We start from the raw sequence: 26,293 nt of genomic DNA on the forward strand, positions 1-26,293 counted from the left end.
CCCAAGTGGGATTTATTCCTGGAATGCAAAGATAGATAAACAAGTGAAAAGCAATTGATGTTAACATACAATATTAATAGAACACAGGGAAGAAACACATTATCCTGAGGCAGAAAAAGCATTTAACTGGGGCTGGGGTTGTGGCTCAGCAATAGAGTGCTCGCCTAGCACATGCGAGACCCTGGTTCAATCCTCAGCACCACATATAAATAAATAAAATAAAGGTATTATGTTCATCTACAACTAAAAAAATAAACATAAAAAAGCATTTAACAATATTCATCATCCTTTCATTATTAAAAAGAACACTCAACAAACCAGAATAGTAAAAAACTATCTTAACATAATAAATTTCATGTGTGAAATATCAACAGCAAACATCACACACATGAATGAAATCTAAAGCTTTTCCTCTAAATCCAGAGACAAGGCAAAGAAGTCTACTTGAGCCACTTTTATTCAACAAAGTTATAGTCAGAGCAATCAGAAAAAAAAGAAAGGAAGGAAGGAAGAAATACATGAATGAAAATATCTAAATGTCTTTGTATGCCCTTATGCATAGAAAAATCTAGAAGATTTCACCAAAAAGACCTGTTAGACTAAATTAAGCAAAATAACAACACAAAGTCAACACTCAAAAATAAGTTATATTCACTAGCAATGTACAATGTGAAATGGAAATTACGAAACCCAAACAGTACTGTTGTGAACCTAAAACTTCTCTTTAAAACGTTTTTAAAAGCAAGGTGCAGTGGCACATGCCTGTAATCCCAGCAGCTCAGGAGGCTGATACAAGAGGATCTCGAGTTCAAAGCCAGCCTCAGCAACCTAGTGAGACTCTAAGCAACCCAGCAAGACCCTGTTTCTAAATAAAATAGAAAAAAAGGCTGGAGATGTGGCTCAGGGTTGTTAAGTGCCCCTGGGGTTTAATTCCTGGACACACAAAAATAGTTTTTAGTAAGCAAGAAAAAACAAAAACAAAGAAGCTAAAATTAATTAACTTTTCTGGAAATAATATAATCATGTCAAAGAAAATCTCTTAGATATTATATTAAAGCAGCCCAAATTTTTTTAAAAACTATCTGGGGCAACCTCATCACTAGTGACTCTTGCATAGCTTATATTCAGGAAAAATTATTCTATAACTAATTCAATATTGTTAAATAATGAATTCCTAATGTTCTTCAGATCCAAGTACATTTATTCTGGTTAAATTTCATTTCTTCTGGATTTGGGCTCATCATCTAAAATCATTCACAATGCACTTCGGTTTTGTAAAATCATTCAATATGCAATCATAGCCCCCCAAAATCATTAACACCCTGAAACCCCTTAAGAATCTCTATCCAAAGTACCATCCATCCATGCTTTCATCAGCCTCCTAAAAATATAACTATTAAATGAGTTATAATGCTGCCTTCTCAGGCATTCAGTTGACACTTCTCTGCAACACCATCAAGTTAGGTCAGACTTCTTCATATTTATGGAAGTACCCTAAACTATAAGTCCAATGAGCCTAGCAATGAAACAGAGGAAAAAAGAAAAAGGTTAGTCTATCATAACCTGTTCTTCTAGAAACCCATGCTGATTTACAATCATTCTCTTCTCAGTGTTCCATCAACAGGAGTAAAACACTTGCATTCAAGGAACAGAATTTGACTCTAACTTAACTATAAGGACAAAAATTAGTCTCAGATGATTACATGATAGAAATAGGAATATTATTATAGTTCCTCATTTAATACCACAATGCTATATTTATTTTCAACATTTATAATACTTTTAGTTGGTACCACTTTGGTCTATAAAGATACATTTTAGATTTACTTTGAGTTATTAAAATTTCTTTGTTGGATTTCTTGTATATTTAAATAAATCTCAATTCATTAAACAGAAATGTTGTTAATTTCAAGATTCTTAATAAAAACACAGTTGATCTGGTGGAATATTAACTGTTAGGCAGTTCATATGTGAAGCCATGCTGACTTTATTCCAAATCACAGTTTTTCAGAGCTAGAAGAGAGCCAGTATTAATAAAACAACTGGCTCCTGTTACAGATGAGAACACTGAGGTTCTCAGAGATACAGAGTGACTTGACCCAAGTCATAAAATTTACTCCCATCATGCTGGGACATAGAAATTAGAACTATTCAACTACTACTGATAATGTTTCACAAACCCATATGTCAAAAAAAGTAATGAGAACAAAACAAATACTTTCTTACCAACTGGACTTCCCCAAATGCTCCTCTTCCAATAACTTTTACAACATCATAATCTTCTGCTTTCATCTGTAGACCTCTGATTTTTTTCACAATTTTCTCATCTACAATAAAAAGAATCACCATACTTATAATATCAATCATCATATTCATTAGCAGTATTTTAAAATAATCACCATATTTGTAAACAAATTTTTATTTCAAGAAACTGGACTTAGTTTTTGGCTAAACTTGTTTGGTGTTTACAAACTTCTGTTTTTAAAAAAAAACAAAACTTAAGATGTACATTATCCATCTGTATATCAAAGAACCAAAACTCTCTATGGTTTGTAAACATACATATGAGCACTATCAAATGCCAAAAAGCAATAGTTAAAAGCTATTCTGTTTCTAACTCTGTTGATTGGCAAGTTTGATTCAGCTGACACAGTGATAACCCCACCACTCCTGGTGCACATTATAAATCCTGGCAGAAAATTGCCTCATGATTACTTAGCAAGGCTAATCTTAGACACTCTAGTGATGAAAATAGGAATATTCTAGTTCCTCATTGAATGTAAATATAATATTTATTGTCAACATTCCAATAGATACCACTTTGACCTATAAAGATGATTTATTTTCAGTTATTAAAATTTCTTTGTAGAATTTTCCATATATTTAAATGCATCTCAATTCATTAAATAAATATTTTTAATGCCAAAATTAATTTCTAATTTTCAAATCTTTCTGTTGAATTATGATAGCCTATTTCATTAAAATGTAGTGATCATATTACAAAAACAGTAACTAGAGACCAGATTATTTAATTAGGGAAATACCCCAGTGTCTAACAATTCCAAATTAAAGAGTTTACTATAGTGATATCAAGTATGTATCAATCATTGAGAATTTCTTATTCTAAGAATTCAAGTTCACTTACTTCTTCACCACAACATCAATATTGGCAAATATCAAGGGTTATTACATATATGATAATAAATGTCATTATATTATTTTTCCTTAATTAGACCAAAATATCCAAATTTATAGAAACAAAAAGCTTATTAAGCCTTCTGTGTAATTTAAATCAAAATCTTCTTAGAGTTGCAAATTTATCTTAAAACTTCTCTTGGAACATGTCCTACAATAGAGTCTTAACACACACAAAATTTTGAACTTATCACATATTGCAATTTAGATCTACAGTTTTGCTCTGAAAACAAAGAGTACTTATTTTTAAATAGAATAAATGGTAAACTAAGAAAAAAAATAAGTTAATGAGTTCCCGGGTTAACTAAGTTAATAAATTTATGGGCTAAAATATTAATCAAACACAAATCCCATCAAAAATACAGATATGTAATAAACACTTACATCTATTTAAGAAATTATCTATATTCTTATTTTTCCTCAAAGCAGGAAAATCCAAATCAAGGACCAAGGAATTTAAGCCATCCTGTTAAAAAAATAAATAAAAAGAGTAAAAGGACAGTTTTTATAATTTCCAAGCATTGAAAAAAAAATCTTTGAATTTTATTGTCCTCAACAAATAAATGGCAACCCACTTAGATATACTGCCCAAAAGCTCCATATCCAACCGTTAGCTGTTTTTCTAGCCTCTGCCAGAGAATATCCAAGATTAAGGGGTTGGGGAGTAGCACAGTGGTAGGGCACTTGCCATCATGAACAAGGCCTTGGGCTTGATGCCCAATTACTGCGATGGGAGGGGGTTTGAAGGGATTGTAATTGAAAGAAAAAGAAGAACAATTACATCAAGTTTTCACTCATTTAAAAAACATTAATTTGAGGCCTACTATACACTAAGAACAGAAAATCCAAAAATAGTAAGATAGTATCTTTACTTTGGGGAGCTTAGTCTCAAAATTAATTTCTGCTAAAAACAAGAGAAAAGGATGATATGCTATCTGAATTTCTATTTTCTTTGTTTTTCTAGACATTTTACATTGAGCATGCATTAAATCATCAAAATACGTGTAACTTGGTGAGCATGAAAAAGGTGAAAGAGTAAAAGGCCCAAGTTACCCAGTGGATGTGCTTAAGGAGGTAATGGTATTTCTAAAACACTACTGCATACGTTATCTTATCCCCAAATAACTCTGAAATGGGCAGGAGGGAAAAATCCTCGTTTTTAGAGATAAAAGAAACTAAGGCTCAGAAAAATTAAGTGACTAATATGCCCAAGGTCACACCCCCAGGAAACAGGCAGCAGTAGAATGAGACCTAAATCTTAGAGGTCTACTCTATTCAACTCACACCCCTAAGCTCAATTTTCAAAGGAATAATGGGAGCTTAGTCAGGTAAAGGAGGAAGCTGGAGGATTGCAGGAGTCAAAATAGCAAAGAAAACAAAACTTTGGGGGACCAGGATAGGAAGAAATGTGGGGACTGCCACCTGTAAAATTCAGAAAGGTAATTTGAGATTTTAATTTACTAATTCTAGAAGAGTTCCACATACTATGTTTATTACTACATTACATTTCATATTTTTAATTTTCATTCACTAAAAAATGCCAATACTTTATGAAAATATTATGTAATAACAAAGAAAAAAGTGTTAAAACTATTATCATTTTTAATCATAATAAAATCATTTATATCCTATTGATATTTTATGCAGACACACAGAATAATCTTGATTTTCCTGAAATGAAAAAAAAATACACTTAAAATAAATATCCAATTTCCAGTCAAATCAGGATTATTAAATTCACACTTTGAGACCCACTCTTCCTCCTGGTGCTAGACAATTCCCTTCTCCCCAGGACAAGACCGTTGGAGAATTCCAGCATTGAGCACACTGGGCTATTTTTAAGTGCCAAAATATCAACCTGGTATGTGTGTGGTGTGAGGGTAGAAGTTGCGGGGGAGGTGTCTACTGGGGACTGAACCCAGAGGTGCTTTACCACTAGGCTACATTCTCAGCAATTTTTCAAATTTGAAGACAGGGTCTTATTGAGTTACTTAGGGCCTAGCTAAATTGCAGATTGCTGGCCTTGAACTTGTGATCCTCCTGTTTCAGCCTCCTGAGTCACTGAGATTACAGGTGTACATCACCACACCCAACTCAACATATCTTTACTGGTATAATTATACTATTTTAGTAAGTTTAAATGTAAAATTTCAGTTATTTATATTATAAATGTATCCAAATTTATATTCTGTATTACAATTTCAAATCAAAGAAAGGTACACCCTCTATAAATTTCCACAGGAAGAAAAACTTAAATTAACAAGGCAAAAATTTTCTATTGCAAGTATAAATATTCCTCGAAGACTTTCTAGAAATGAACTATGAATAATTAATATTAAAATAATAAAAGTAAGTAACTCTATTATAAATAAAATCTTCTCTTGCATATAATGAAGACAAAGGAAAACTTTCTTTGAAACAACACTTCAGCTTGACATTAATAAGAGACTGAATTCTTCTTTCCCCCACATCTCAAAAAGATGGGATTATATGAAGATTATCTAACCAAGAAAAATTTGAAAATAGTTATTATTTTCCCATAATATCCCCACCGATGTAGAGTCAGAGAACTTGTTTCATCAGCTGGAATATTAGAGCTAACTGCTCATTTTGTTTTCTAAACCATTTTTTAAAGATCAAACACTATTTCAATTGTGTATTATGTATGTAGTATTCACTTTAGGTATTAGGATAATAATACAGGCAATGGCACATAAAATTATAAATTTGAGTGTGGGCAGCTACCAGGGATTGAATTCAGAGGCACTCGACCACTGAGACACTTCCCCAGCCCTATTTTGTATTTTATTTAGAGACAGGGTCTCATTGAGTTGCTTAGCGCATTGAGTTGCTTAGTTGCTTTGAACCCACAATCCTCCTGCCTCAGCCTTCTGAGCTGCTGGGATTACAGACGTGTACCACCAAACCCGACTATAAATTTAATTTTTACTTGAGACATTTTGTTTATTAATTTTTACAATTGACACTTATTCTACTTAGAGTTTACTTTTAAAGAAGCAAACTCTTCACGGTTTTCATTTTTTAAATTAAAATATTTTATTTAAAGATGGAAAGTAGTATCTGAACTTAATTTATTTGAATGTAGAAAAAAATTAGAGAAAATTTATGTTCAATTAATGTGCCAAAATTCCTGTGATATATTCTTTAACCCCATGCCCACTCCATTCTCCTCCAACCCCTCTGCCCTATCTAGAGTTTGTCTTTTCCTCCCATGCTCCCTCTCCCTATCCCACTATGAATCAGCCTCCTTATATCAAAGAAAACATTCTGCATTTGGTTTTTTGGGATTGGCTAACTTCAATTAGCATTATCTTCTCTAACTCCATCCATTTACCTGCAAATGCCATGATTTTATTCTCTTTTATTGCTGAGTTATATTCCATTGTATATACATGCCACATTTTTATTAATCCATTCATCTATTGAAGGGCATCTAGGTTGGTTCCACAGTTTAGCTATTGTGAGTTGTGCTGCTATAAATAAACACTGATGTGGCTGTGTCCCTGTAGTATTCTGTTTTTAAATCCTTTGGGTATAGAACGAGGAGAGGGATAGCTGGGTCAAATGGTGGTTCCATTCCCAATTTTCCAAGAAATCTCTATATTGCTTTCCATATTGGCTGCACCAATTTGCAGTCCCACAGCACGGTTTTCAATATATACAGCTAACAGTGAGATCCACCCTGGGCAGATTGGGTTCAGCAGGCCTTGCTTGGAAGCCTGTAGCCAGTGCCCTTCCTTTGCTATGCAGTATCACATAAACCCTAGGCAATAAGTGGTTTCTGTGTATAGGATTTCAAATGTAATTGCTTAAAATGTGATGCTAAAAATGTGAGATAAAGAAAACCTTAAAAGAATAAAAATACCTCAGGAAAAGCCTACAAATTTTCAAAGCAAAAGAAAATTAATATTATTTGCCCTATCCAAACTTCCAACTGTACTGAAGTGATGAGAATATTTAGAAGTCATGGCCCTACTAAAACAAAACAAAACCATCCATCAGAAAACATTCAAGGATCAGAATAAAAAATGCCAAGAATTAAAAGTCACATGGATCTACTGGATTTCCAGTTAGACAGCAGCAAGGGTTAAAAGGACCTAAATGAGATGAGTGACCACCATCAGACTGACTGCTAGAAAACCAGTATCTGGAATAAAAAAATCTCAGCTCCTAAAAAAAAAGGCTCTAGAAGAAAAAAGAAAAAAAAAATCTTATCACCCAAGTCTTTATTATCAAACTGTGTATTGTAGATGGGCCAGACACAGCTTTCAAATTGTTAAACTCAATACAAATTAACCTTTAGCTGAAAATTCCATAAATTTGTGAGTTTGTCAGAATATGGGTAGTATTTAAAGCTACAAAATGGAAAAAGTCATGAAAAGTGTGGTCTGGGGGTGTAGCTTAGTGGGAGAGCATTTCCTAGTAAGCTCAAGGCCTGAGCTCTGCCCCCAGCATGCAGAACACAAACAAAATGGCCAAAGGAGTGATTACAGACCAATAGGAAAGAACCAAGAACCACATTTTAGGAAACACTAATATTAAAATACTGATGAAAAGAAGGTGCTAAAAAGGAGCAACCAGTAGGCAGCAAATGAAGACTGCTGTGTGACATCTGAAGACAGCCTGGCAAGAGGGAGCAACAAAATCAGTTATGTCTGGCACACCTAGGAAACCCAGCACAGGAACTCAGCAATTCAGAATGTACCAGTGACTTTTCTAAGGATGACTTAGATTACAAATTTATTATTTCCAAATTACTAATCACCATCTTCATAGCACTATGATTTTAATTTAATTGCTGCACTTTTATTTTAAAAAACTTTTTCATTTAAGATGTTACTATGAATTCACATTAAGAGACCATAATAACACCTAGCATTCAATATGACCATCAATTATGTATCTTGTGCTTTACAGTATATGTATCAGAAATTGCAATTAAATTAAATGGGTTAATATAGCACTTATGATTAATAACAGAAACCAGGTACTGAGCAAAGCCCTACTTTACATAAACATTTTAATCCTCACAACATACCTACTAGATACTGTTGTTACACCCAGAGCATTGAAACTGAAGCTCAGAAGTTATAAAACTTCCCCAAGTCTACCCATAACAGAATTGGCATTTTCTGGTGATTTTACTTTATGTATTACTGAACTTAAGTTAATAAATTATTCATGTAATAGAACACTAAACAAAATACAGGTTTTAAAGTTGAGCCAATAAAACAGTAAAAAAAACACAAGAAATATTTCTATGTATCTGCTGTACAGATAAGAAACCAGGAAATGGGAAACAATGCAGGTTTTTGTTTTGTTTTGTTTGCAGCACTCAGGATTGAACCTAGGGCACTCTACCACTAAGCTACAGCCCCAGTCCCTTCTGTTTTTTGCTTTCAGACAAGGTCTTGCTCAGTTGCCCAGGCTTTCCTTGAACTTGAGATTCTCCTGCCTGAGTCTCCCAAGTAGATGGGAAAGCTACTGCCGAGGTGCCCGGCATGTGCCATGGTGCCAGGCTGGCAAATTAATTTGTAATACATTTTCTCGTTATTACAACTCCAAATACAAATACAAAACTAAAAAGAGTCAAACCAAACAAATCCATCATTAGCAAATAGAATACAGTTAAGCATTCCTTATTTGAAATCCATGGGAGCAGAGAAGTGTTGGATTTCAAATTTTAGAATATTTAATATATATAATGAAATATCTTGGAGATGGGACCCAAGTCTAAACACAAAATTCATTTAAAATGTCATATGCATTTTATACATATGGCCTGAATATTTTTAGTGTGCCTGGGTATCTGCTAGAACTCTCATCGTATAAGGTCAGGTGTAGAAATTTTCCACTTGTGGGTCATGTTGGTATTTAAAAAGTTTTAGATTCTCAGATTAGGGATGCTCAATCTAAAAACTATTACTTACCTGCTCATATAGTAAATTCTGAACCTGAATTTTTACTCTACATATTTTTAAATAGTATATTTCACCTGGAAAACTCTGAATTACATTAACTGACCTGCTAGCAGTTGAATCTCAGTTGAATAAAAGCTTGAATGCTTATTTTATAATACTAAATCACTTTGTAAGTACACTGGTCTAAGATCTGTAGGTCAAATTAAATGAGAAACTAAATTTATCCTGTTGTTAGCAAAAAATAATATATTTATTAACAAAAGATGATCTTTACTTGAAGAAGAAAAAAGTTGCAAGAACGTAAGAAATTTTTAAAATATTAGATCCAAGTGTCTCGTTTATTTTGTATCATGGAGAATAACTCAATTATAAACCTGAGAAACTAATTTAAAGAAGTGTAAGAACAATCTTCCTGTTTAATTATAAGTTTTTAGCTACCTGCAGCTTTAGGAAAATCAGCTCCTAAGACACTCTATTCCCAGATACTTGAGAGGCTGAGGCAGGAGGATCTCAAGTTCAAGGTCAGTGTGGGCAACTTACTAAGACCCTATCTCAAACACACAGAAGAATCCCTATTACCTCAAAAGAATATAAGTAATACAGTAACAGGAAATAGAGAAATGTCCATAAAGGAAATTATATCAAAACCTTGCTTAAAACCTGAACTCTGAATTGCAGGGGAGGTAGAACCTCCTTGAAAGATATACACTTTCAACTGGTCTTTAATCTTTTTAAAACCTCTATGTACTTTATTATTCTACAGAGAACACTCTTCTCCTTTGCCTGGCTAATTATTTCTTATTTTTTTAACAACCATTAGAAAGCTTTCTCCATTTTTCTCACCTTAGATTAATGTCCCTTTTCTGAGCTGCCTCAAAAAAGTATTTTCATTTTTTCAACACTGTATTTAGCAAGTACATGGTAGCCATAAAAAAATCAAATGAATGTAAAAATAAATAAATTAACAGAGAGATGTTCTATTCAAAAATAATAAAGTAAAAAAAAGTACAGTAACTGAGAAACCTGGGTTATAGCATCTTGGTTTTGCCACTTACTTGGCTGTATGGTGCCGCAGTCTGGCTGGGCACAAATCTAGAGCCACTCAAGCAGGAACAAACTTAATTTCCGAACTCCCCCGAACGCCACGCACGCGGCCCTTCCAGGAACACCACCAACAACCGGAACTCCCTCCCCGCCCCCCAACCTCACCAACCAAGGGAACTCCCCAGGAATCCCCAGGAGAACTCCAAAATTGGGGGGGGGGGGGTAGGCGGACAGCAGGGGTCTATATACAATTGAATACACAGCCTGTTTCAATCCAGGATCATCCAGTCACAGCAATTATATACAGTTTAACTTAATTATCATCATCTTAATGGCAAGCCTCCCAACCATTATTTCTGGCAAAATGCCAGGGGCCATTCCGACTATGGCTCTCAACATTATGGCCCTAGGCAAGTAACTTCACCTGATTTCTGGCATTCCCATTTGCAAAAGCAAGATATACTAACCTACACAATCATTGTGGTGAACAGTTCTCCTATTTAAATAGTTAAGCAAGGTGTGGAGTAGGATTAAACAGGAGAAGGAAGTCTGGGAGGCACTTTCATGGGGCAGCAAGAGGTGGCACAGGAAAAGTCCTGGGGCCTTTCCTTGTGCCTCAGGCTCTAACAAGGCTCAGTGTGGCAAATCGGGACCAGCATTACTGCTGCTTCCTTTTTGCCAATATGTCAGTATGGTTCAGCAAGTACTCTTCCTGATCCTGCTTTGTAAGAGTAAAAGAAATTGAAGTTAAAGTGTAAAAGACCAGGTATCGTAAAGTTTCTAAGCTGCAAAGCCCGAGTTAAAATGTAAAGGACCAGGTATTGTTAAGTTCCTATGCTACACCCCCAAAACCTGAAATTCCTGTAGCTGTTAGGACAATTCCCGGGACTGCCCAGTAAATATTCCCCCTGACCATCTAGTTGTTTAATAACCTAGGACCCTGTGCAGCTTGGCACGTAGGCATCTCAGGGCCTAAACCAATCAGTTCGAATGTGTACCCCGCTTTAGAACTGACCTATCACCACCGCTCGACCTGTTCCCGCCAATGAATGTGCTAATCAAGTTTGAAAGTTGTTGTTCAATTTTCTGCCTCATGATGATTTGTTCTGATGTATGCAAAGCCCCCGCCCTCCCCAAAAAGTGTACTTAAGCACTGCTCAACCCCTGCTCGGGGCTCTGGGACGCTCTCCCTTGTTGAGTGAGCACGGAGCCCCAGCGCGCTGGATTGGATCCTCAATAAATCCCCTTTTGCGGTTACATGAGTCGGTCTCTTGGTGGTCTCTTCCTCCGACGTTCGCCGGACCCTTACAGCTTTACTTAAAAATTTGATATTTTGTTCACCATGGATTTTTATATTAATTTTTAACATTGCATTAAAATACTTTCCTTATAGAATTGACCTCTACAATGCGAGTCATTAACTACAAAATATTTTAAAGATGTGCAAAGAATCACATTCTTGATTTGATCAAAGTTTTAGAAGGAAAATTAGAAGAATTGAAGGTAAGTTAATTACAGTTCTAATGGTGATAGTGTTGCTATATTGATGGTAACACCAAAGCAGCTGCTGTTTACACAAAGTACCTGGTATCAGAATGATTCCAGAGCCTTTACATAATATCAACTTACTTAATTTTTCCAGCAGACTGTGGAAGTAGGTGTTATGATCATCATTTTTTAATTGTAGAAATCAAGCTTGGAAAACTTACAGTTTTCCAGAACTACACAGCTAAAAAGCAGCAGGGTCAGGCTCCATGCTGCTTCAAGTAATCACTGGTACGTCTAATATTTTAATTAAGTTCTAACTTATTTATTCTAAAATATTAAGCCAATGGGAAAATATCAAAGTACCATTCACAATATAGTATATTTAGACACACATGAATTAAGATCAAATTGTATTTGTCTTAATCTTATTCTTTTGCGGGGAAGGGAACCAGGGATTGGACTAGGGTCGATCAACAACTGAGACACATCCCCAGCCCTATTTTGTATTTTATTTAGAGACAGGGTCTCACTCACTGAGTTGCTTAGCACCTCGCTTTTGCTGAGGCTGGCTTTGAACTTGCCATCCTCCTGTCTCAGCTTGCTGAGCTGCTGGGATTATAGGCGTGCACCACTGTGCCCGGCCTCAGTCTTATTCCTGATATAGCATTAGTATTCAAGTGAGAAACTGTTGGCCAGATAAAATTAGAATTGCTATCCTAATACTTATAGTGAATCAAACTTTTAAAAAGTATTTTTCATGTTTATAATTATAAAATTAGGGCTGGGGTTGTGGCTCAGTAGCAAAGCGCTAGCCTACAACGTGTGAGGCTCTGGGTTCAATTCTCAGCATCACGTATCAATAAATAAAAAAATAAAGGTACATTGACAACTAAAAAAACTATTTTAAAAAATTATATACCACACATAGATAGACTTTGGGGTTAAAAAAAATCTGCTCATTCAAAATATAACAAATAACTCTTTTTTTTTGTACCAGGGATTGAACTCAAAGGCATTTAACCACTGAGCCACACCCCCAGCCCTTTATATATTTTAAAGATAGGGTCTTGCCAAGTTGCTGAGGGTAGCTTTGAACTCACAATCTTTCTACCTCAGTTGCTGGGATCACAGGCGTGTGCTGAAAGAATTCCTCCATGCAAGACACTTCGCAGGGGACAGTTCCACTTTATTACAAAAGGCTGTGGGCTTATATAGATCTAAGGAGAGATGGCAGAGCTTAGGTAAATGACAGGTCACTCGTTTATTGGTAAGTTCCTCCAGATGTCAGTTCCTGAGCCCACGAAATTAATTCTTATTGGGGCTAAGGTTTCCTGCCAGCAAGATTTGAAATTGGCGCTGGCGGGAACTTTTCGCGCCAGTGAAAAAAGGGGAAAATAGGAAGAGAAGGTCCTTAGGCGCCATGTTGGGGTTTTTTCCCTGGGGTGCGGCTGCGGTTATACTTTTTCCCAACATGTGCCACTGCACCCAGCAAATAAAATATATATATATATATATAGATAGATAGATAGATAGATAGATATAGATATATAGATATATAAAAAATACAAATACTTAAGAAAATCTGGTCTTATTAGTTTTCCTAATTTTATTGTATGTTTTCATTCAAAGCACACAAAAAACAGTAAAGTTGTACGCCTCCATATTTTTAGGTTACAGTAATAATAATATAGTTTGGCAACATCTTTCTCTTATGCCAAAGGATTCAATAGCAGTACTCTAAGTACAATGGTAGCAGGATCTCTTTATACCAGAGAAGGGGTCCCAGAAGGACAAGATTACTTCACAGCAGAACAACCTACATTTTATGGACATACTGAAGCTTTTCCGGCAAAGTATATCTAGTATAACTAAGAATGCTAGAGTTGATTATGGCCAACTAAATGCAAAGCAACAGTGTCTGCTGGATCTCTGTGGGATCAGCGGGAGGCAGGCAATAGGCAAGCCACTTTGGCAACACAGCTACTCCGGCATATTTTTAATTTTGAAAAGATAAGACAAATAGATAAACAAAGGTTTCCTGACTGGCTTTACTGACTAGTGTACCAATTTAGTCACATTCACACTAAATGACAACAAACAGTCCTCCAAAACTTTGTTTCTAGTCAATTATTTAACTAGTTAGACCAATAAAATATTGTTTCATTTCATAACAAGAAGTCTGCCCATGTAGTTTCTATCTCCAAGAATCTAAATATAGAAAATCAGTGCCCCACAGCTATCACTCACTCAATGCTATTATTATTATTATTACTATTGTTATTTTATTATTTTCAGTATCACCTAAACACTTTGAAATTAAAGACTATATAATTTAAGATTTGAATTTAAGAGAGTTAAAAGATACTTTAAATTTTATTTTAACAGCTACACTAATTAAACATTTTTATAGTAATAGATGAAACCAAAAGCAGTTCCATAATTTCATGTTTCATAAAGAAAATGATTTTCCTCCCTTAAATCTCATCTTCAACATGTATGTAATATAATATTTAAATCACAGAGCTAGCACAACACTAGTCAAGTACTGTTTCTAAAGCTGAATAAAACAAAGGTTGGTTTATTTTTTAACAAATGTACTTATATTTTAATCAATTTAAATAACTCTTTCATCCCCAAGTAATTTTCAATCTTAATTCAACTTGATACAGCTTGAAATTTTATTTCAGCCAATTAAAATCTAGGAGATTGTAGGGGCTGGGATTGTGGCTCAGCAGTAGAGCGCTCGTCTAGCATGTGTGAGACCCTGGGTTCGATCCTCAGCACCACATACAAATAAATAAATAAAATAAAGGTATTATATCCAACTACTTCTAAAAATATATATTTTTTAAAAAATCTAAGATATTGTATACAACACATACAGCAACATTATTTATAATCTTGAGAAACCCAAAATCTAGAACATAAATTTTACCAAAGCTTATGACAGCTATGTTTAAACATTAACAATGATAGTTAATATAAAGACTATGTAGGAAGTAATATCTTTCAAATTTGATACGCTAAAAGAAAAGTATAGAAAAAAAATTATACTTAAGGTGGCACCTATAATCCAGTAACTCGGGAAGCTGAGGCAGGAGTGTTGGTAAAACATATAACGGCAGCAGCACCCCAGAGAAAAACCCCAGCATGGCATCTAATGACCCTCTTTCTCCTCTTTGTTTCTTTCACTGGCGCGAAATGTTCCCGCCCGTGCCAATGTTCAAACCCTGCTGGTGGGAAGCCTTAGCCCCAGTTAGAATTAACTTCTTGGGCTCTGGAACTGACATATGGAAGAGCTTGCCAATAAACGGGCGACCTGTTATCTACCTGAGCCCTGCGACCTCTCCTTAGACCTATATAATAAAGTGGAAACCTCTTTGGTGATCTGTGTCGTGTGGTGCGGCGTCTTCCAGTCTTACAAGGAGAATCACAAGTTCAAAGCCACCCAGCAACTTAGTGAGGCCCTAAGCAACTTAGTGAGACGCTGTCTCAAAATAAAATATGAAAAAAAAGGGCTAGGATGTTGCTTGGTAGTTAAGCGCCCCTGCGTTCAATCACCAGTACCCCATATATATATATATATATATATATATATATATATATATATATATATATGCACACACACACATACATACACACATACACTTAAGGGAAAAACACTTATGAAAAAATGTCAACAGAAATGCAGCAAAACTGAATATAACAATTATAATAATATGATAGGGTAATGTTTTTATTTTTTCCCTTTATTCCACTATTTTTTATTGTTAATTTTGTAGTTCAAAGTAGTAAAATCAAAGTGAACAAGATCTAAGGTATTATGGAACACATCTTTGATAAATTTAGACTTTTGAAAAAATTATCCAGCTCTCCATTTCTATTGAAACCACATCATGTTTTACCCTCAAATACATTTCATTATATTTTGCCTCCAAGTCACATGCGCCCTCCTCCCTACTCTTTCCCTCTCTCTCTCTTCTCTTTGAAATTCAAGAAAATCTATCATTTTAATTGGGATCTATACAAAAAATTATTTGATTAGTTTGAGAAGTGACCTTTTCCCCACCAAGAACAAGGTAGATCTCTCCATCCATTTAAATTTTCTGCTTCCTTTAACACAATATTATTCATATATAGTCTACATACTTTAGTTAAGTCTATTTTTTAACTTTTGGGCAACTGTCACATCATGTTGGGTTCGCCATGTGAAAAACTTTAAAGTTCTTAAAAGAAATGGCTGACATATCCCATTTCTTACTAATTAATGATATTCAAACATAGGTGATTAAGAGCAAATGTGGGCTGGGGATGTGGCTCAAGCGGTAGCAAGCTCGCCTGGCATGCGTGCGGCCCGGTTCGATCCTCAGCACCACATACAAACAAGGATGTTGTGTCTGCTGAAAACTAAAAAATAAATATTAAAATTCTTTCTTTAAAAAAAAAAAAAAGAGCAAATGTGATTTTCTTAACCTGTTAAAAATCTGAATATAAAATTCATGAAAAATACAATGGGTGGTGAATAGTTCAAGAAAAGGGGTGTTCTGGAGTAGTGGTGAAGTCCTGTTTCCTGACCTGGCTACGGGTGTTCAGATTGTACACGTAAGGGCTAGGGATGTAGCTCAGTGGTCGAGTACTTGCTTAGTATACACAAGGCCCAGGTTCCATTCCCAGAACCCAACCCCACCCCTCCCCACAAATTTATACATATACAGACATGATTTATTAGTAAAGACTGTTTGAGATACACTGAATAATAACGAATTGACTGACAAGATAAAAACATCAAAGAGCAAATAACAGGAAAGTATTTTAAAACCTGTATGCCATCACTGTGCTTAGGTATCTTTACACACTTTATCTAATAAGTTGTCTCCTTAATATGAAAAGTATGAGATAAAAATTAATAAAAAACTCACCCTTGAGTTTGCTAATTTCAGTGAAGGTTTTTATTATAGAGACTTACTATTCCAATACTTCTAAAATCCTCATTTGTGTCTGAAGTGCTGGGAGAGTAGTGTGGACTCACATACCTTATAACTTTGGTTCACATCTTCCAGGTAAAGAAAATGTTTCTTACAACCCTTAATATATTTCAGCAATTGTGAATAAGAAGTGCACAGTTGCTCTACTAGGGAATCTGAAATAGAATTAAAGGAATTTCAAACACAAAAACTCTCTCTCCCAATTATTAAAATCTAATATATCTCTAGAGTTATTAATATTTTTGAAAACTAGAGATTAATTTTTCATTTTCTGTCCCATATAAAAAGTCACTGGTAATATTCCAACATCACTTTATACCCAGAGATATAATCCTCAATTTTCTTGTCAAACAGTAAATCTAATCAATGAATTTATTAAGTACATCTAGAACTTTTACAAATCAAGTTTATGATAATCAAAGGTTAAAAATGTGTGACCACAGATTAAAATGGGAAATTAACATTTATAGAGCACATACTGTAATGAGCAAGAGGTCACTTTTTCTCTTAATTCTCATAAAAACTCCACTAGAACAGTAAAATTAGAAATAAAAAAGCAGCATAACTTTTTGAGAGCCACAGTTTAGTCAGAATGACACCTGACATTTTTGCCAGAGGGAATGGTTGAAAGGTGACCCTGCTGGGATTAGGGAGGATCCTGCTGCCTCTACTTTGGAGTTCCCATTGAGTTCTCAGAGAATTGGGTTCTGAGAGAATTGGCGTGCGCAGCCCTGTGGAGGCAGGGTGTTCCGGGGAAGTGTGTGTAGAGTGCCGGTGAGAGTTCGGGAATAAAGGTTGCTGTTTGAACCTACAAGGCTGTGTGGCGGCTCGGTTATTTTGTGCCCAGCCAGACTGCGGCAATAACTAGTAACCAGAAGGGGCTCTTTCATCATCCATACAACTACCACTAAGAACCATGAAGAATGCTTCACCAGGAAGAAACAGTTGTGGTTGTTTGGGTTCTTTGTTTGTTGTTTATTTTTATTGTTTTTTAGTTATACACGAACACAATATCTTTGTTAATTTATTTTTATAGTGCTGAGGATTGAACCCAATGCCTCACATATGCGAGACAAGCACTCTGCCACTGAGCCACAACCCCAGCCTGGTTGTTAAACACATACAACTACAGAATTCAAAAATAGTCATAAATTATTCCATACTCAAAAGAAAACATAAAAGCAAGGTACCCCTCATCCTTACCCAGGAGACAACAGCTCTTCCATATATTGCAGGAATTTTTTTTTAAACACTTCAAAAACTAGAAAAAAAGGCCAGGTACAGTGGCACATGCCTATAATCCCAGCAGCTGAGGCAGGAGGATCTCAAGTTCAAAGATGGCCTCAGCAACTTAGGGTGGCCCTGAGCAATTTAGTAAGGACCTGTCTCAAAAACAAGGGGGTGGGGAGAACTGGGGATGTGGTTCAGTGGCTAAGCACCCCTGGGTTCAATTCCTGGTACCTAAACAAATAAACAAACAAACAAATGTAAAGCCTTTTGAAAATGTCTGTCCAACCTCTCTCCACTCCCCTAGAAATAAAAAAATGATGAGTCTTAGAAAGGCAATCTAATACAATTATTATGTTAATTACACTTCAACAAAGCCATTTTAAAAATGAATATAAAGTATGTAATCATTAAAGTATGTATTTAAGTCACCCCCACCCCTTCCTTCCTGACCCCACCATGAGCTCAGCAGCTTTCCACTGGGTCCTTCCCTTGTAATGTATATGGCCTCATCTTGGGCCCAGAGCAATGGAGTCAGCCCTCTATAGACTGAGACCTCCAAAACCATGAGCCCCTAATAAACTTTTCCACCTCTAACTTGTTCTTGTAGGGTATTGGTCACAGTGATGCAAAAGCTGACTAAAACAAATACTGTCTATTTGCAATAAGGAATTGCATCCATAATCACTACTAACGTAAAATACATTCTTATGAAAGAAAAAACTTTAGTAACCTAAGATAGGAAGGCATTAAAAAGTCAGAAATTGAGGCTGGGGTCCTGGCTCTGTGGTAGAGTGCTCACCTAGCATGTGCGAGGCACTGGGTTCGATCCTCAGTACCACATAAAAATAAATAAATAAAGATACTGTGTCCAACCACAACTAAAAATTTTTTTTAAAAAGTCAGAAATCATGCAGAAGTGCCAGCCTATAGCACAAACAGTGACTTCAAAACCCCTATACAGAGTTCATGACATTAAGACATCAAGTGCAGATGAAGATAACAAAAACAAACAAACAAAGGTAACTGAACACTATGGAAATAAAGACCTCCACAGGGTTAAATCTCAAAAAAAAGCTCCATCCTCAGGGTTTAATTAAGGCTACAGACACTGACATGTCTGTGAAGCTGAGTACAAATGCTAATAGATTTAACTGTGCTAGGATTTTTATTTGAACTACTATTATTTTGTTACTCTTCTGGCTAAAAGCTTTGCAGTTTTTTACACAGTGTGATACTAGCCTTTTTTTCCAATAAGCCCTGTTAGTTACGATACGTGACTTTTGCAGAATACAAAACTTTTTAAGAATTCATATTTCATGTTAAGATCAAACAAAGCCCAAACTGCCACAATTAGCAAGGCATTTAAAACCTAGACAATAGAATCATGAAAACAAATCTCAATAATTTTTTGAAGACATCTAATGTCCTGTATTCCATCAAGTGCTTTACTAATTTTCATTAAATTTAATGATAAATATTCTAAATAATTCTTTTGTTTTAATTTTTATATTATTTTACTTCTTTAACATCAAAAGATCCTTTAAAAATAATTAAGACAGCACTGGGAAATATTAGTTCTTCTTACTATACTGTTTTTAAGTGACTGAAATATATGACAATATGGTAGAAAAATGTAAATTTTCTTGATGGCAAACACCTTTGAAAGGTACACACAAAAAATAATTAAAAAAATAAACAAATGAGTAAAATAATTGCGCAGTAAGAAAGGTTTACTCTCCAACTGAAAGGAAGTACATATATTTTCTAAGCTCATCAGTTTAAATATGTATTAGAAGTTGTTAAAATGAAGAAATAACTGAAGAAAATATAATAGATTTTCAATGACAAATTACTTCTGTAATAACAATATTTAAGGAAAACCTTTGAAACAATCACCACTGATAGATCTGGTGCTTTGAAATGCAAAACTGTCTTGGAACTATATATAAAGTACTACACATGAAATTCATTCACTACACAAACTTTCAGAACTAAGAAATTAAATCCTAAACATCCCAAAATGCCATCATCTGTCATCTCATCAATACTGGAAAACTGATAATAAATTGCTAAAATGTAGTGAAATATTTTCAATCCTTTGTGATGAGGTAAAATATGATCATGAAAACTTTCAGCTTCATACAGTTTTCTCTCCCTTGATGACTCTACTTGCCTTGCTCTACAACCCTCTCAAATGATGGAGTCTACAGTGGGGTAGGTCTTCTTGCTCCTCCAGATTACTCTTAAACCATTCTTCTTCCTACTTTCCTGAATTGTCAGTGACTCACTCCACTTTTTGTTAAGTCATCTAGGATCCCCTGGACTCACTACCCTCAGTCTTTTGACTCCTTGCTCACTGTCACTCTCTCCAGCACCAATTCTATCATGATTCTTATGACACCACTGTATCTGTAGGTATCTTCCCAATATCTTAAGACATTTACTCTGGTGGTGTCCTCAATTTATCATGACCAATAACTGCAACACCCACTTCCATAGTCTCAATTTTAAATATCCTCCTCTTTTACACCATCTCCCATCTTTCCAGCTCACTAATACCACAACTCCGACAACCTTCGACCCAACAGGGACCTTCTATCCAGATCCTATCATTTTCTACTCTACTTCATTCTCTCCATTATCACGCTCAGTTTTACATAATTTCACAGCCTCTTACACCTTCACCCCCTCTCACACTCTCCCAGAAAAAAACATATTCCTGGTTATCCAATTCTTTCTCTGCTCAATACGTGCACCTCTGAAGCTAAATCTGCCCTTATCACTAAACCTATCCAGATTCCTGCGTCTGTGCCCATATTTTCTACTTTCAGGCTATTATGAACACACAGTCCTGGCTATAGGCAATGCGTCCATCTATGCATTAAAATCTCCCTTCTCCTCTTGCCTACTAACAATACTATAACAATTTTTCTAGTTCCTCACCCTCATTTCATCTCTTTATTCTTCCTTTCTTGATTATTGCCAGTGGCATGGAAACATATTTTTCTAATCCTTGATAAAATCTCTTGAAATCACTTTCCATACAGCCATCATTCCATTCCTTCCTCTTTACAGGAAAATTCCTTCACACAACATCTTTGGTGTTTTTTTATTTTTGGTTTTTTTTGTATGTGATGCTGAGGATCAAACCCGGGTCGCACGCATGCCAGGCGAGCGGGCTACTGCTTGAGCCACATCCCAGCCCCAAATCTAGAACTTAAGCATAACAATAAGTGACAGTAATGGAGTATAACCCATTGAATAAAACAGAAATTCTTGATGTAAAAAGAATGATATAAATATGTTCTTTTATTACAGTGTTCTTTTTATTACAGCTAACTAACAAATGTAGAAGGAATAATTCAGTCAGAATATGACCATTTTGCAAACATTAAAGCCAAAATTTGGTGGGAAACATCAATGCATGCTAAAACTAATGGGTAAAAAAGTGTCTCCCCACAAAATACTACTTACTATAATTTACAAAGGGAAAGAACTAACTAGAAATCTGGCAGGTACCATCTTTAACCAAGTGATCAAAGTTAACACCATCAATAATGGGATAAATTATATGCCATCCAAAACATCATTTCTTTGACAGTTCAGGCAAGAATACATATCCTGGATATCTAATTATCAGGAAACTGGACAAACCCAAATTCAGGAATAATGACTTTTAATGTTCAAAACTGTCAAGGGCATGCAGGTCAAAAAAATATTTTCCAAAACTGTTCCAGATAGAAGGAGATTAGAGATATGAGAGCAGGATGAGATGCACAATGCTGGATTCCACTCTTTTCTATGAAGAAATTATTTAGAGCCAGGCATGGTGGCACATGCCTGGTATCTCAGTGACTTAAGAGGCTAAGGCATGAGGATCACAAGTTTAAGACCTGTCTCAACAATTTAATGAGGCCCTAAGCCACTTACCAAGACCCTGTCTTAAAATTAAAAAAAAAAAAAAAAAAAAATTAAAAAGGGGGCTAGGGATATAGCTCAATGGAAAAGGCAGCCCTGGGAAGGAAGTGAAATTAATTAATTAATTAATTATGCAGAGACTTGAATGGAGACTCTATGTAAAGTACATACAGAAGTTTTTAATTGTTTTAAGCTAGGCGTGATGGCACATGCCTATAATACCAGCTGTTCAAGAGGTTGATGCAGGAGGACAGCAAGTTCAAGGTCATCCTGCACAGCTATGAAAAGAGCACTTGCATAGCAAGCACAAGGCTCTGAATTCAATCCCTAGTTCCCCTCCCCAAAACTGTTTCAAAATAAGAATCTTAAAAAAAAAAAAAATACCAGGCTACTTATGGACTCAAAAAACTTTATTTTCCTCAGTCCAGAATACTGAGATCCTTGTATCTTCATGGCTAGTTCTCCTACTTAACCAGATCTTTCCTTGGAAGTCATCTTTTCAGTAAGATGGTACTTCGTACACTTTTAATACTGTTTTGTATGCTTTTCCTTATTTCACTTTCTCCTTGCCACCTAGCAATATCTCACCTACACTTAGCCCAATTATTATTATCTGGCTGCTCATTAATGTGCAAATTAACTAGCAACAAATCTGGTTTGTTCACTGCTATTTCTCCAAGGGCTAATCCAAAACCAAAACTACGGGGTAGTTACTTAATAAATATAAACTTATTAAATGATTAAATGTACATAAAATTCGGGGCTGGGATAGTGGCTCAATGGTAGAGCACTCGCCTAGCACAGGCAGGACCCGGGTTCGATCCTCAGCACCACATAAAAAAATAAAAGCATTGTGTTGTGTCCATCTACACCTAAAAGAATAAATATTTTTAAAAAAATAAAAATTAAAAAAATGTACATAAAATTCTTTGAACACAAAGAACTTAGATACAATCATAAAATACATTTACCTTCTCAACCAACAAAACAAATACTGAAAAAGATAAAATAACTCCACTATTAACTTGAGAGATCTGGGAAACCATTTCAACAAATCTGTCTACAATATAAATGAACAAGCTAATACCCTTGCTCTAAGGAGCTTAGTGAGCAAACCGATTCCATCTGCAAGCGAAGCTATAATACTACAGTCAGTTAATACAGCAAGGAAATACCTACCAATATCATGTGGAAAGTACAGTATAAACCACCCAAATACTGATAGACAACAATTAACTGTATAGGCTTGACTGAAAAACACAAAGTAATCGAACCACATCCCCAGGAGATATATTATTCACACACACAAACACAAACACACGCACACATACATATATATATATACACACAGAGTCTCGATGAGTTCCTTAGGGCCTAAATTGCTGAGGCTGGCTTTGAACTTGTGATCCTCCTGCATCAACCTCCCAAAATGCTGGGATTAGAGGCATGTACTACCTCGACCAGCCAGAAATTAAGTTTTCTTGGGGGAAAAAACCAATGGCATCTAACTCATTAAAATGAAGTGGTATGAAACAAGAAAAATACAACTGAGATTTCTGGTATTTTATTACCACATTTCCTTGAAAAACTATCAAGGTTATACTAAAATAACCACAATGTTTTCAATTAGTATAGAGTGTTATAAAATAAAACTGTTGAAGAAAAATATAATCCAAAAATCTGAAAACATATGGTTTCCATACACAAAATAGTTAATAAGTAGTATCTCATTTTTCAAGGTTTTTATTCTCCTAAGTCACCAGGTAATAATGTTGACTTTTCTTTCTTGCATAATTTCTTGCATAATTGTCAGCATTATGACAGAAGACAGTATCCTAAGCTGGGCACAAGAGTACACACCAGTAGTCCCATTTACTTGAGAGGCTGAAATAGGATCACTTGAGTCCAGGAGTTCATGACAGCAAGATGCTATACAGAAGGAGGCAAGACCAAACATCAACCACCGCCCCCCCCCCTTTTTTTTTAAGTATAAAGAGGTTTGTTGTTGTTGTTGCTTTGTTTTGGTAGCAGGGATTGAAACCTAGGGTACTTAACTCCTGAGCCACACCTCAGCCCTTTTTATTTGAGACAGGGTCTTGCTAAGTTGCTTAGGGCCTCACTAAGTTACTGAGGCTGGCCTTGAGCTTGTGATCCTCCTGCCTCAGCCTCCTGAGTCACTGGGGCAACCAAGCCTGGCCAAGAGTATGTGTGTGTTTTTAAGAGTGTAACAATTTGAGAACCACTGTATCTGACTGTAATAAATCAAGGTTGTCTGGTAAAAAATCTCTAGGGAAACCACCCTAAGAGAAAAAATGATGTAATAAGCATGTTAATAAGGGAAGGGATAAAATGATAATAATAAATAAATAATCTGGAATGCAATGAGAAGAGAAATAGAAACATGTGACAAGTGGGACAAATTTTAAAATAGTTAAACCCAAACATGGCAATAATTATACTAGTTATAAATGCATGAACTAATGAATTAAAATCAGAAGAAACACCAAATAAAGCATACCTTAAGGAGACAGAAAAAAGGACATCATTCTACAACAATTCAATAATTGTATTAAAAAATGCTTCCCAAATACATCAAACAAAATGGTCAGAAAAGGAAAAACACAAAAATCCAAACCACAGTGGATAAATGTAGCAAATTTCTCAGTAACTGACAATAAATAAAAAAGTTATCAACAGTATCAAATTTGATTTAATTGACATTTACAATGCTGCCTTCAAAAACAGTTAAGAGTGTCATTTTTTTCATATTGCATAGAACTTCCAAAATAGACAAATATGGTGGCACGGACCTGTACTCTTCGCTACTTGGGAGGCTGAGGCAGGAGGACAGCACACACGTTGGGGGACATAGGAGTCCCTGTCTAAAAAAAAAGGAAAAGAAAACAAAAAAGAACAAAACGACCCCAAAGAATTGTATCAAAATTAATCATAAGGGGCTGGGGTTGTAGCTCAGTGGCAGAACGCTTGCCTAGCACAAGTAAGGCATCTGGGTTGGATCCTCAGCACCACATAAAAATTAATAAAATAAAATAAAAGTATTGTGTTCATCTATAACTAAAAAAAAAAAATCATAAGCTGAGCCATCTCAAAATTCAAAGGACTAAATTCATACAGTTTATTTCCTTACTGTAGTAAAATTGAACTCAAGACCAAAGGCAAAGAACAGACTTGTTTCTACTTACTTTACATACTTTTATAAATGGTAGGTTTCTGGAGCTCAATACCCTGCTCCTGTAACATAATGCCCGGCACATGCAAAAGCATCCTCAGGGTGTCCTATGATCCTTGGAGCACAGGGAACCAACCCTAACATGCAATTCTAGCGAGTGTTTCCCAGAGTAATTAATAGTCCCTCCTTTCTAATCTGGAAGTATGTTTCCTGTCAGAATCTATGAAATGGTAACTAACTAACTTACCAGCTTGTCAAAGTAAGATTTCCCTCCAAGCACAAGTCTTGGTAGATATGCATACACACAACAATGTGGGTGAATCTACTGAGTAAAAGAAGCCAGACACAAAAACAGTATGCATTCATAATTTCTATGCAATTACAGAACAGACAAAACAAATCTACAGTGACAGAAAAGATCAATGGTTGCCACTGGGGTGGGGGACATGACAGAGTGCAAAAGGCATGAGGGAACTTTCTAGGGTGATAAAAATATTCTTGTTTATTTTTATTGTTTTTTTTCCCCAATTTTGCCTTGTTTTACTTTTACAAAATCAGAAAAAAAGTATTCTATACATTAATTTTGGTGGTGAGTACATAGATAATATTGTCATAATCCCATCAATCTGTACATTTAAAAATGTGATATTATTGCATGCAAATTATCACAATAAAATTTATTTTTTACAAAGTATGTGCATGTCATTAGGGAACTGCAATTAAAAAAAAAAAAAAGTGAAATGCCACAATATACCTATCAGAATGGCTAAAATCCAAAAAACCAACAATACCACTTATAGACAAGGATATATGACAACAGGAACTCTCATCCATTGCTGGTAGAAATTCAAAAGGTACAGACACTATTTCACAGTTTCTTACAAAGTTAAAGATAATCATATCATGTGATCTGACATTCATACTCCTAGGTATTTTCCAAATGAGCTGAAAACTTATGTCGCACAAAAACCTGTACACAGATGTTTACAGCAGTTTTATGATGGCCAAAAACTGGAGGAAACCAAGGTATCCTTGAATAGGTAAATGAGTAATAAACTGTTGTAAGTGAATATTATTCAGAAATAAAAAGAAATGAGATATCAAGCCACAAAAAACATGACGAAATCTTAAATGCATATCTATGTGAAATGAAAGCAGCCAGTCTGAAAAGACTCCACACTCTGTAATTCCATTAGTAAGACACTCTGGAAAATACAAAGCTATAGAGATATGGAGATCTGTGCTTGAGGGATGGTGGATAGGGAAAGAGAGGAAAGAGAACACAGATGATTTTTAGGACA

The 26,293-nt window shown here is 35.3% G+C and overlaps 1 protein-coding gene across 1 annotated transcript in view; it reads right to left on the minus strand.

Annotated features, from left to right (window-relative positions):
- The window catches only part of Rock2 (Rho associated coiled-coil containing protein kinase 2), a 136,185-nt gene that overhangs the window by 78,971 nt on the left and 30,921 nt on the right, over positions 1-26,293 (minus strand). Inside the window, exons 2-3 of the mRNA XM_058578368.1 lie at positions 3,580-3,661; positions 2,227-2,327 (exon numbers count right to left, since the gene is read on the minus strand). Coding sequence (XP_058434351.1) covers positions 2,227-2,327; positions 3,580-3,661 — 183 coding nt within the window. The remainder of the gene's footprint in view (positions 1-2,226; positions 2,328-3,579; positions 3,662-26,293) is intronic.

The sequence above is a fragment of the Marmota monax genome, unplaced genomic scaffold (genome assembly GCF_021218885.2).
Source record: "Marmota monax isolate L192 unplaced genomic scaffold, Marmota_monax_Labrador192_F-V1.1 WCK01_AAM20220418_F8-fsc00010, whole genome shotgun sequence".
NCBI classification, from domain to species: domain Eukaryota; kingdom Metazoa; phylum Chordata; class Mammalia; order Rodentia; family Sciuridae; genus Marmota; species Marmota monax.